This window comes from Neovison vison, chromosome 9 (assembly GCF_020171115.1).
Source record: "Neovison vison isolate M4711 chromosome 9, ASM_NN_V1, whole genome shotgun sequence".
NCBI lineage: Eukaryota > Metazoa > Chordata > Mammalia > Carnivora > Mustelidae > Neogale > Neogale vison.
In genome coordinates this window covers 21565146-21578776 of record NC_058099.1, presented here as the reverse complement: position 1 = coordinate 21578776, position 13631 = coordinate 21565146, and the positions used below count along the sequence as shown (strand labels likewise).

The window sequence follows — 13631 nt, the reverse complement described above, 5'->3', positions numbered from 1 at the left end:
GTTCTCTATCGTGGCACCTCGCCCAAAATTTTGGGGCGCCTGGGTGGCTCAGTCATTAGGTGTCTGCCTTAAGCTTGGGTCATGATCACAGGGTTCTGGGGTGGAGCCCCACATCGAACTCCCTGCTCAGTGGGAAGCCTGCTTCTCCCTCTCCTTCTCCCACTCCCCCTTCTTGTGTTCCCTCTCTCGCTGTCTCTGTCAAATAAATAAATAAAATCTTTTTTTAAAAAAATCTAATATTTCTATCCAATGAACCTCAGAATACTACCACATTTTATACACAACAGCAGATTTCTTCTGCAGGCTACTAAGACATTGGGGGGGGGGCATGTTGCTCTTGTTATAAATTGTGTATTTTCCCTTTCAGAGAGAGTAATACAACAGTCAGAATTAACATCAACTTTGGAATCAGAGAATCTGAATTCAAGTCCTAACTCCATAACATGAAGGAAGTTCCACTACTGAGACAGTAATAGCCCCAAACTCACAGGGGTGTTGAAAGGATTCGGTCAGTCAACAGGTACAAAGTGACTAGAACACATGGTAAGCTTTCAATAAAAATCAGCTTTAAAATCACCCAATTCAAAATCACAATTCATGAGATTTGTGAAAGGATAACAAATTCCAAGAAACCCCAACTCAAGACTGCCCTGCTTACCTTTTGGCAACTTCCATATGTCAATGATACTAATCAATCAGTCAATCGATAAAAATGAAATAGAAGAGAAACCTAACAGTTCTGCTTCCCGGGAGCTCCCGCACAGTGTGATGGCAGATACAACCGAAAGCAACTATAGATTTAATTTAAATTTATGGCATGTGTGTCACCTCAAATACAAAGATAAAAGATGATCTGAAATCTGTAAAACCCAGTGTTACCAGCTATATATCCCTAAATAGCACATGTGGGAACCACAGATAATATGACTTTCGCATTGTCTATGTTACATAAGCATACACTTTGGTCCTTACATATTTGTCTACACATACGCTTCCTCTTTCCTCTCAGCAGTATTGTAATTCCGTTGGTGGACCGTGGTGTTTCTTTTGCACTCCACAGCCACGTTAAACAGCAAACAGTTGGACTAAAATGACATCTAGGTAAGAATTTAGCAGCCCACCTGACCATATCTTTTCATCGGCATGAACACGGACTACGGTACACAGCAGTAATACAGCCTAAAGCCTGGCTGAGTGCACACGGGAGTCTGAGACACCTGGGATCCAATGCCACCACTCACTCACTGTAGGACCCAGGGAACCTAAAATGTCGGTTTTCCATTCCTTAAAACAGCAATAACAATTTTACCTTCCTCTTACGATTACTGTGACAAATAAAAGAATACCTGCACAACACTTAATGCAAGTTCTGAAATACTGAAGGGAACATTTACAGATGTCTTCAATTTACTTTGAAACGCATCAGAAAAGGATGGATTGAGCACTTAGTGCCACTGAGCTGTACAATTAAAAAATGATTAAGATTATAAGTTTTATTACATGTGATTTACCAGTTTTTAATTAAAAATGATTAAAACAAAATTATAAAAGGTGGATTGAAAGATGGACAGATACGTGATAAAGCTGGTAAAATAGAAAATGGAGAGCCTAAGTACTGGGTATATGAATACTCACTTTCAACTTTTCTGTATTTTTGAAGATTTTTACAATAAAACACTAGGGAAAAAAACAATGCTGGCATCCAAAAGCCTGCTTTTATTATCACTACTAGTCAAAATAATAGCCAGCAAATATTCAGATTCTTGGCTTTTTTTTTAATTGTATAAAGCATCATTTTATCAGCCATCTCTGTTTTTATTATGACCATTCTAAAACTAAAAGTAGCTTATTTGAAACTGCCTAACCAGTACTTCATGTACGTGATTTCAAGTTAAAATTATTCTAAGGTACCAGCTGCCAAGCACTTAATCTCTTCTGAAGGAACACAGAAACCAAGTCAAGAGATATCTGTGGTCCATGATTGATGACTTGACCAAACAAAACAACGGAAAAGCAAGAATTGGAATTATTTGTTCCTAACTTTTTCAGTAGCTGTTGAAGCTGTTAAGTCCGGAAGTACTACCAGCAGTACTACCAGCACCTTAACAGGTCCCTGTTGTACAGAGGCATGCTGCATATACACAGTATGTCAGCCACTTTGGAATGATACCCAGTTTGGGGCACCTGGGTGGCTCAAGCTTCTGCGTTCAGCCCAGGTCAAGATCCCCGGCATCAGGCTCCCTGCTTAGCAGGGAGACTGTTTCTCCCTGTACCCCTACCCCTCCCCCCAGCTCGTGTGCGCTCACACCATCTCTCTCAAATAAATAAATAAAATCTTAAAAAAAAAATAAAGAATGATATCCAATTTTCTTGGTTATTTTTTCCCCTCTCCAAATGGTAATTGAGATTTTAAAGTGTTTAGTGGTACTACAGGACCTCAGATACCACAAGGTATAACAATTTAAATAGACCACTTCAAAACTACTGCGATGCTACCTTCAAAAATACAGAAAAGAACATGGTGGGAAGTGGAAAAATTGGAACCCTTGCGTACTGTTGTTAGGAACATAAAACGGTATAGCCACTGTGGAAAACAGTATTGTGGTCCCTCAAAAAATTGAAAATAGAATTACCTTAGGACCAAACAAGCCCACTTCTGCGTAAACACCCAAATGAACTAGAAGCAGAGTCTCAAAGAGGTATTTGTTCACCCATGTTCACAGCAGCATTACTCACAAGTTATGATGTACAAGCAACCCAAGTACCCATCAACAGATGAATGGATGAGAACATAAATGTAATATATACACACAATGGAATATCATTCAGCCTTAAAAAGGAAGAAAATACAGTCACATGCTAAAACAGATAGGAACTTTGAAGACATTAAGCCACATGAAATAAGGTAGTCAGAGAAAGGCAAATCACGTATGATTCCACTTATGTGAGATACCCAGAGCAGTCAAAATCAGAGACCGAGTAGGATGGTGGTTGCCAGGTGCTGGAGGGGGTAGGGGTGGGATAGGGAGGTCAGGTTTAATGGGTATAATGTTCCAGTTCTGCAAGATGAAGAGTTCTGGAAAGGGACGGTGATGATGGTTACTCAACAATATGTCCTAAACACCAACAATATGTCCTAAACATACACTTAAAAATGGTTATGACGGTGTATGTGATGTGTATTTTACAATAACAAAAACAAAAACAAAAAAGGGGGAAAAAAAAATCAGGGAACTGATCTCCCCAGAAGGCCTGGCAGGGGTGCTCCAGCTTGGACCTGACAGAAGAGGAATCAACCCGTTGGCGCTCAAGCCATGTCCATCTCTACACACACCCCGAGAACTTGTCCACTGAGAGTCTCCATCCTGCCCAGGGTCACACCAACTGTTCATTTCAGCTTCAAAACCGACAAACATTACTCCTGCTACCGCAGTTCTCTGTCAAAGCAGCACGGACCTTAAATCTCTCTAAACCTGCCTGCTCTTTGAAACAAGGATAATTCCTACCTACCAGCCTTACAAGGTTGTTACGAGGGCAAGACTGAGATCACGTATATAAAAGGAGCTTTAAACTGCCAAACACCAAAGCAGCAGAAATTACTATGTTTATAACTACTTTCGCATGGAAATTCAGAAGGGACTATAACAACATAAACTTCACAAGGCTTGCGACACCTCACCCATGTTTCATTCCACTTACAACTCGCATCACCCCTAAATAACACCCTTTTTGTTTTTGTCATAAACTGAAAGGGCAGCACTGAAGAAACAAACAAAAGCTCAACCTAAGCATTTCGTCTCACCACCCCAACCGCAATCAGAAATCATCTTACGTGTCCTAGGAAAATTCAATTTTTATGGCCCCAGCGTGGGCCTGCGGCGCCCGGGAACTACACTTCCCAGAAAGCATCGAGGTGAACCCGAGCGGCGGGCGGGGCGGCCTGGGATTCAGGGTGACCACCGCTCTCCCCAAACAGGGATCGCCGTCCCCTGAAAAACGACAACGTTTACGGTCGAGTGTGAAAGCGCTGTCAGCCCGCGGTCCCGCCGGCGTCCAGCCCCGCGACCCTCTCCCTGCCCTCCCGTCCTTCCTGCTCCACCTGAGGGTCACCGCCTATCCTTGACCTTTCCGCTGATTCCTAGGGTGTCACAGAGAGGCACCTTCTCCCCCGCCCCCAAAGCTCCATTTCTAGAACTCCCCCAAACAGTTGGGACCCGGGGCCACGGCGGGGTCCGATAGGACGCGCCGACACCGCCCACCACCCTGAGGGCCCCCTCCGGCCCGTCCGCCGGCCCGAGAGCCGCGGGCAGGGGGCTGGGCTGCCCCCACCCCCGGACCGGGGCGGATCGCTGGCAGAGGTGGCTCCGCCCGGGGCTCCGGTTTCAATTTCGCAACGTGACGGTGCAAACCTGAGGCCTACAAGCGCAGGCGGCGGCGTCGGGCGCCCCGCCCGCCCGCCAGGCCCGAGCGCCCCAGCCCCCCGCACGCCGCGGCCGCCGCCCGCCCACCCAGCCCGGCTCCCGGCTGGCGGCAGCGCGCCCCGGCCCGCCTGCCCGCCCGCCGGGCCCCGGCCGCCGCCCCCGGCCCCGCGCAGCGCCGGCTCTGACTCGCGGCGGCGGGCTGGCGGTGGCACTTACTCAGCTCGTCCTGGGAGGCGGAGGCGGCGGCCGCAGCCATGTTGCGCCAGGGAGGGAGGGAGGGGCCGGAGCGGGAGGGCGCGGACGGGCGGCGCGGGGAGCTCGCCGCTCTCGGTGCGGCAGGGGCCGGGAGCCGCCTCCGGTCGCACGGCGCGGGCCGCGCTGCGCCCACGAGGCCCGCCCGCCGCCGTCGCCGCCGCCTGCGTCCTCCTCGCTGCACGCGTCGCTCTCGCGGTCCCCCGCGAGCTCGCGACTCGGGCGCTCCCACCGCCTCGCGCCTCTGCGGAGCCGCCGCCGTCCGTCGGCCGAGTCCCGGTGCGCCCGGCCCGCGCGGCGGCTCTGCGGCTCCGCGCCGCGCTCGCCCAACTCACGCCGGTTTTATATTTAGAAAGAGCTGAGCCATCCTCCCAGCGGCCCCCCCGCCGGGCCCCTCGCGCGCCCGCCCGCCCGCGCTCGCTCGCTCGCTCGCTCGCGGCTCGTCCTGCCCACCTGCCGCCGCCCGCCCCGAGAGCGCTCCCCGCGCGAACCCGGCACGCGGCGGCCTTCGCGGGCGGCCCGGCCTAGCCGCCCCGCCGCGCCGTAGCAGCCTGCGGCGGCCGCGACACGAAACGGACGCGCGGGCCTCTGACCTGAGTCGGAGCCGGTCTCCATGCCCGCGATGCTGCGCGCGGCGCCGCGAGGTGGGCGCCCAAGAGCGAGGCGGCGGCGGGCTCGGGCCCGAGGGGCCGCGCGCCGCAGTCCGGGAGGGGCCTGACCGGGGCTGGCCCGCGCTGCCCCCGGCCAGGGAGAACGTCCAGGCGCGGCCCGAGCTCCCTCTGGAGAGGTCTGCGGCTGTCACGTCGGCCGGTCCGGACCTGAAGAAGCACGCCTGTCCAAAGGAAGAGACGTGGACTCGGAAAAGTGGAGCCGGGTTCGGAGTCGGCGGGAGGAAGCCCCGCCCTGCGCCTCCCGCGAACTTCTCGGCCCCGGCGCGTTCAACGCCCCGACCCGGCTCCCTGGGCTCCTTCTCTCACTTAAAGCCCGGGATCAAGTATAGTTTTCTGATGCTCTCAAACAGGCACTGCCGAGTGAAGGAAAGCCACGGAGTCCTACTAAAACTTAAATGAACCAAGATACTGGAAGTTCAAAGTCAAGCACATAGGCTTATATAAGCTTTTTTCTTTTTTAAAAATTTTTATTCTAATAACTACGTTCTTTTTGGTAACCCGAGTGATTTATATCCAATATGCCGATTTGAACTTTAGGGCTTAATTCTGTCCATGAGGTCGTGGATGTGAAAAACACTTGCAAAATGGAATTCAAATTAAGGGGTTGCATAATGCTGTACTTTAAGTGACGGCACTGTCAACAACAAATTAGGTACAAGATAAGATGCTTTTTTTTTTTTCTTTTTTGGTATAAAGGGAAGAAACCAAGACCCTAAATGGATTGAAATCCATAAAGCCCTAGCTAATGTCTTGAAGAATGAATATATGTCATTCCAGACGTAACTTAGGCAAGTACAAGGTACTTACACGACATTAAAGGCATTTATTTCCTTTATTGCTTTAATATGGGAATTATACATGATCTTTGGGAAATTTTCAAATGATTGGGGATATCATAAAAGTGAAAAGCCTTCCATTCTCACCATCCCATTTCCCAGGGAAAAAAGTGTTAACAGATACAGATGAGAGTGCATTCTCTGAGGCCTTGTCTCTGCATATATATACACATATATGTATATATACATATACACATACATATATATATGTCATATATATATATATATATATCCCTAAAAGCAACTAGAATGGAGAGAGGCTCATACTTACAATAAAGTTCTGCATCACTGATTTTCCCCCATTAACATTCTTCCCCATTAATTCAAAAAGGTCTACACCACCACTCTTTTTATTAATGACCTCATACCACATTAAGTTCACCAATTCTTTTTCTGAGGACATTTTGGCTCTTTAGTTTGATGTCGACACAAAGTTGGTGCCTAACAAAATATCTGCAAAGACTACATATACAGAAGTGTATAAAAGTAAAGGTCATCCCCCACCTCCTGCCCACCATCCCCTCATCTGAACTCCCTGGAAATAATCCTATTAACAATCCTATTAACAATTTGGTGCCTCCAGCCTTTCCTGACTATGAATATATAAAGTAACTGCACTAAGGATTGGTTTGGGGAAACTTTGACTTTTCATAGCCTCAAAAAAGATTCTTCTAAAGCCAACACAAAAAAATAAATAAAAGTGAAAAAATAAAAAAGTTCGTTAGGGGACGCCTGGGTGGCTCAGTTGGTTGGACGACTGCCTTCGGCTCAGGGCGTGATCCTGGAGTCCCGGGATCGAGTCCCACATCGGGCTCCCAGCTCCATGGGGAGTCTGCTTCGCTCTCTGACCTTCTCCTCGCTCATGCTCTCTCTCACTGTCTCTCTCTCTCTCAAATAAATAAATAAAATCTTTAAAAAAAAAAAAAAGTTCGTTAGGCAATATTAACTTCCAGACAAGACTAGTTAGCATCTCATAAATTCATCCGATGTAGAAATTTGAGAGTCCACATATGTGCAAATCATGGATATGTGTGTATCTACAGATTTTGTTTTAACAAAAATGAAATCCTACTACACATATGTAACTTTATCTTTTCACCAAACAATATACACAGGTGTTTTTCCATAAGGGTAATGATAATAATAGCTAAAACTGATTGTGCTGGGCAGTGTTTAAAGTGTTCTACATGGTGGAATTCATTTAGTCCTCACAACAATCTTAAGTAGGGATTTTTATGACACCAAATCATGAAGGAACAAATCGAAAATGCCAAAAACTAGAAACTGGTGGAGAAGGGGTTTGAATCTAGGCAGTGTGGATCACTCTTTACCAACATGATCTGTATGTACATCACAACTTCGTTCCTTTAAATGGCTGCATGAAAAGTACATGACAAAATTTATTTAACCATTCCCCTACTGATGAGTGTTTAGGTTGTGGACAATTTTTTCTACTAGTGTAAGCAAATGTTACTGTAAAACACCCCTATACATATATCAACCTATTACATATTACATATAGACAGAAATATGTAGAGGCAAAATTGTTAGGTTAAAAAAAGATGCCGTTAACATCTTGTCATACACAGCAGCTTATACCACTTTACAGCACTGCTGCTAATTGCTAGGGTTTAAAGCTCTAAGCTTGTTTATAATTGCTTCTTCCTTCAAACTATTGTAGTTTATTTTCCCTATTTAATAGCTTCATATTCTGGGATGCCTGGCTGGCTCAGTTGGTTAAGCGTCTGCCTTTGGCTCAGGTCAAGATCCTAGGGTCCTGGGAAAGCCCCATATCTCACTCTCTGCTCAAAGGAGAGCCTGCTTCTCCCTGTCGCTCTAACTGCTTCTCCCTCTCCCTCTGCCTGCCGCTTCCCCTGCTTGAGCTCTCTCTCCCTCTGTCAAAGAAATAAATAAAATGTTAAATAAATAAATAAATAAATAGCTTCTTACTAGACAATTTGGTTTTGAATAGTAGCCTGGAGATACTTCCTATCTAGAATTTACCTCAATTTCCAAAAACAGACAAGAAGGAACTGTGGACGGGGATACCCAGGGGCAGAGAAGAGGCCACGGGAAACCAAAATACTGCATCACAAAATCCAAGAATGAAAAACTTGTGTCTTTTACTCTTTCCAAGTCCCCTCTCCCTTCTAGAAGGCCGTAATTACATGAAATGTATGTACAGTTCTAACAAAGCAGTCTTGTTTCCATAGCAAAAGCAAATCTGAAGCAGAATATTAACCCTCTTCTGGGCAGGTACTTGGATGACAGAGGAGATTATAGACACCCTAAAACAAGGGACGAAGCAGGAAAACTATGAAAAGAAGCTGTGAGAACTCAAAAAGAAAACCTTCTGGGGTTATTTGTAAAACACAAAAAGCACTACCCACCCCAGAGTCCCTGAAGTCATTTCACTTGAATAAATCTTCGTGGCGATACTCCTGACATCAAGAAACAGTACAGGAATGGCCTGGGCGGCTCAGTCCATTAAGCATCTGCCTTTGGCTCAGGTCACAATCCCAGGATCCTTGGATGAAGCCCTGTGTTGGGCTCCCTACTTAGCAAGGAGTCTGCTTCTCCCTCTCCCCCTGCCCTTCCCCGTTTGTGGGCGCTCTCACTCTTCTTTCTCAAATTAAAAAAAAAAATTCAAGATTTTATTTGTTAGAGAGAGAGAGACAGCATGAGCAGGGGGAGAGGTAGAGCCAGAGGTACAAACGGACTCCCCAGAATCCCTAAGGAGGGTTCCCCCACGTGGAGCCCGATCCGAGGACCCTGGGATCATGACCTGAGTTTAAGGCAAATGCTTAACTGACTGAGCCACCCAGGCGCCCCTCTAATAAGCAATTTAGATGCCTAAAAGGATTAATTCTAAACTAGAAAATCCAACTATCCCAAATAATTCAATTAACCATTCCCAAGGAGCTCCAGACAAGCCAAAATTCTATAGAAATAAGTCTCATACTGTATTCATTTTGGTTGCTGAAGTAGTCAGGGACTGGATCCAGTCTGCCAAAGAGTCCGCAGCTCTCATGATCTTCACCCCTGTTCCCCCATCAGTTATTAAATAAAAAACATGTTTCACTACACATAAAACCATGTCAGGACTCAAAACATTCCACTTCTAAAAATCAAACTCAGAAACATCAGTCTCTAAGCACTATATAGAAACCTTCCACTGTTTTACTCCCTAATTCCCATGGATTTAGAGTACATTTCGGATTCTTCCCATCGCCTGGAACGTTTCCACTGCTTTCTGGTCTATGAATCCTCTAAGTACCATGTGCTCCATTCTTAGCCTGAACTCCAAGAATGGCAATGAATCCAAGTTTCTTCTTTCCTTGGTTTCTATCCTAAAGACAGCACCAATCAATTCCCAACCTTTGGCAAAACCTATCATTCACTTTATTCCCCCCCCAAATATAAGTGGAAAAAGGCTAAAAGCTGACGTGGTCCAAGACAATACTACGCCTTGCGTCTTAGAGGATAAGGCAGTATTTCCTCTAGGGATAAAATTTATCCCTGTATCAGCAGGGATATCTCCCCTAATTCCTTAGACAGTGGTTTCAAAGATTTTTGTTTACATTCCTCCCCCACCAAAAAAGATGTTTGAAAAATAATGTAATCTATTTACATAGTTTTAGATTGGCATCTAAAATTTTCCATTATAAATAATTGAAAGGGAGAAATTTTGACAGCAAATTCTATTGTAAATATTAGCAATTTTGAACAAAAATGGGGGCACCTGGGTGGCACAGCCAGTTAACATCCAACTCTTGGTTCTGGCTCAGGTTGTGATCTCAAGGTCTTGAAATCAAACTCCGGAGTCAGGCTCTGTGCTCAATGTGGAGTCTGCTTGAGATTTTCTCTCCCTCTCCCTTCACCCCAGCTCATGCTCATTCTCTCTCTCTCTCTCTCTCAAATAAATAAATAAATAAATCTTTAAAAAATAACAATAAAATAAAACTCTCTGTTACTTATTTAAACTATATACATAGCACTAAATTCTATCCCTGAAACTAATAATACAGTATATGTTAACGAAATTGAATTTTTAAAAATTTTTTAAAAGATTTTATTTATTTATTTGACAGACAGATCTCAAGTAGGTGGAGAGGCAGGCAGTGGGGGGGGGAAGCAGACTCCCTGCTGAGCAGAGCCCAATGCGGGCTCTATCCCAGCACCCTGGGATCACAACCTGAGCTGAAGGCAGAGGCTTTAACCAACTGAGCCACCCAGGCGCCCCTTGAATTTATTTTTTAAAGATTTTATTTATTTATTTGACAGAGAGAATACAAGCAGGGGGAACAGCAGGAAGAGGGGGAGGGAGAAGTAGGCTCCCTTCACAGCAGAGAGCTCAATGTGGGGACTATCCCAGGACCCTGTGATCATGACCTGAGCCTAAGATGGAAACTTAACTGACTGAGTCATCCAGGTGACCCTGAAACTAAATTTAAACTAAAAATTAAAAAATAGGCTCCTGGGGGACTCAGTGGGTTAAGCCTCTGCTTTCAGCTCAGGTCATGATCTCGGGATCCTGGAATCGAGCCCCACATCAGGCTCTCTGCTTAGCAGGAAGCTGGCTTCCCCCTCTCTCTCTGCCTGTCTCTCCACCTACTTGTGATCTCTCTCTCTCTGTGTCAATAAAATAAAATATTTAAAATAATTAAAAACATATATGTAGCATCTAAATAAGATTTTTTATTTTTTAAAAGGTAATTTTTTTAAAGGTTTTATTTATTCATTTGACAGAGAGAGACACAGTGAGAGAGGGAACACAAGCAGGGGGAGTGGGAGAGAGAGAAACTGGTTTCCCACTGAGCAGGGAGCCAAATGCAGAGCTCAGTCCAGGACGCTGGGATCATGACCAGAACCAAAGGCAGCTGCTTAACTGACTGAGCCACTCAGGCACCTCAAAGAATTTAATTTTCGAAACTTAGTACATATGTATGTATTTTTTAAATTTAGCTACAATTGACATATGGCGTTATATTCCTTCTAGATATACAACCAGTATATGTGTATATTACTAAATGATCACGACAGTAAGCTTAGTTAACATCCACCACCACCCATAAAGGTTTTCTTGCGATGAATTTTAAGATCTACTCTTTTAGCAACTTTCAAACCATAAGGTTTCGTTAATTGTAGTCACCATGCTGTACATTATATCCCTAGGACATTATTAACTTGTAACTGGAAGTTTGTACCTCTTGATCATCTTCACCCATTTTGCACACCCCCCATATTATACCATATTTAGCGGCTTTTCAAGACAGCTTAGCCTCTCTGACATCTCTCAAACATCAAACATTTCTTGCAACGCCCTCCTCTCTTGTCAACCTTGACTCATTATTCTTCTACCTTATTTTTTAAAGATTTTATTTATTTATTGGATAGAGAGAGTGTGTACACATGATCACGAGCAGGGGGGGATCAAAGGGACAGGCAGACTCCTTACTTGAGCCCAAGAGTCAAGGTCAGGCTCCATCCCAGCACTCCCACCCCCTAGAGATCAAGACCAGAGCCAAAGTCCTACACTTCACTGACAGCCACTCAGGCGCGCCTTGTCTACCTTTCTAAAGTTTGCCTGATACCCTCATCATTTCCCCTGCTTATATCTTTATGTTCCTTATCAGCAAACCCTTCCTGTGAAGCACTTACTAATATATAGTTAAGGCGTTGTGGGCCACAGAGTTTCTGTCACAACTACTCAACTCTGGCATTATAAAATGAGAGCAGTCATGAATACTACAGAAACAAAGGAGCATGGTCGTGTTCCAATAAAATTTTATTTAAAAAAACAGTGGGGTGATTCAGACTAAAGACCATAGTTTGCTGATCTCTCATCTAGAAGCTTCCTGAGGCAGGGAGACTAGGAGACGAACACTGGGGACCTGTATGTCTAAACATTCCTGTAATCTCCAACTGAAATACCCAGGATGAGCAGGATAGAATTCTAGGTTGGAAATAACCACTCCTCATCATTTTGAAGGTATTTCTCAATTTCTTCTACCTTCCCCAGTGCCTTGTTTCCTTTAGCTCGGTTGGATCCACTAGCCTCCAGAGGTAGGGTTTTGCCTTAAGATTTTATTCACACTCACTGAACTATTTTACTTCATTAGTAACATTTTTTCATTTCTAAAAAATAAACTCCATTTGAAGAAATTGACCACGATGTTTTCCAATTTCCTGTACCCAAGGAATACTTTTTCTTAGAATTTGGTACCAGGAAAATGAATCTCAGGGAAACATTTATGCTGTCTTTTATGAGACAATAGGCACTAAGTAATCCATTGTGATTCATTTTTCATCTTGACTATTAGTGTCCAATTGCATTAAACTCTCATACCATATCCAATTCATTTGTATCCTCAGATGTTTAATAAAAGTGAATAAATGTGAGGGAACAGACAATGGGAAGGCAACTATTTTGTTAGCTATTTTGGCACTCCAGACTAAAGGGAAAGAAACAGATTGTCTTTTAAATCGAAGGACAGCAACATCACACTGTATAATAATATGTATCTAGATGGGAAATAGATCAGTGCAGCCATCTTTACAAAATATAACCTGCCATTTGGTGCATTTTTTCTCACCCATCAGTATTTGCAATAAATCACCCAAATCCTACCCCTACCATGTCCTGGATCTTTTCTACTTTGTCACCATTTAGACCACCATCATCGTCCCACCTGGATGATTGCACAACATCCTAACAAAACTAGTCTTTTTGCCTCCAGTTTTCGCTCTCCAATCTTTTCTCCATCCCGAAGCCACAACAGCTAAAAAAACAAAAAACAAAATCAAAAACGCCACTTATTTGATTAAGTATTCCTTACCATGCTTGCTCTGACTAGAGATCCCACCACATTGCTTATAAGTGAAACTAATTGATCTGTGGTTTTTTCTTTCTTTACTGATGTGCAATCCACAACTCTTTACCCTGATGGTTGCATTTAATCAAATGTTACAGTTTGGTCACAGTTCCAAGAAGGAGTCATTTTTTTTTCCCCTGGAAATTTACTCATATGTAGCATGTCACTTACTTACAGAATATTTCAACTAATGTAGTGTTGTCCAAGGTTCACACACAACGAGTTGTGGAGAGGAAGGTCCTAAAATTTGTATTCAAATGAAGAATGCCCCGTGATTCTAAGGTGCATATACTATGAGAGCCACTAGAGTTTCTCTGACTTGCCCAGTTAAACTTAAGAGCCAATTTTATTTCATGTCCCTCTGCTTTCTCCAGCTTCTCCTTGATGTCCGATTTTCAGCTTGACAAGAAGAGGTGGGTAGAGGAGAAGAATATGTACTCAGACCTGGGACTGGGATGGCTTCTTTTTGACTGTCAGAGTTTCTTCAGCTTGGCTTGCAGCCTGTGAGATGAACCCAGTGGTTCATTTAGTTGAGTTTGCTCTATCTTTTTAAAGACTCGGGGTCTTTCAAGCTAG

At 44.6% G+C, this 13631-nt stretch overlaps 1 protein-coding gene across 5 annotated transcripts in view; it reads right to left on the bottom strand.

Moving 5' to 3' along the window:
* Positions 1–5485, bottom strand: part of ECPAS (Ecm29 proteasome adaptor and scaffold) — a 96998-nt gene extending 91513 nt beyond the window's left edge. For 2 of the 5 annotated variants that reach the window (XM_044265145.1, XM_044265148.1), the window contains exon 1: positions 5267–5485. Coding sequence is in view for 2 of the 5 variants with exons in the window: in XM_044265148.1 (XP_044121083.1) it covers positions 5267–5288 (22 nt within the window). In the remaining 3 variants the exon portion in view is untranslated. Of the gene's footprint in view, positions 1–658; positions 674–4637; positions 4728–5266 lie in introns of those variants that run through there. The other 3 variants (XM_044265144.1, XM_044265147.1, XM_044265146.1) reach the window with 3 other exon arrangements.
* Positions 5486–13631: the final 8146 nt, after the last annotated feature.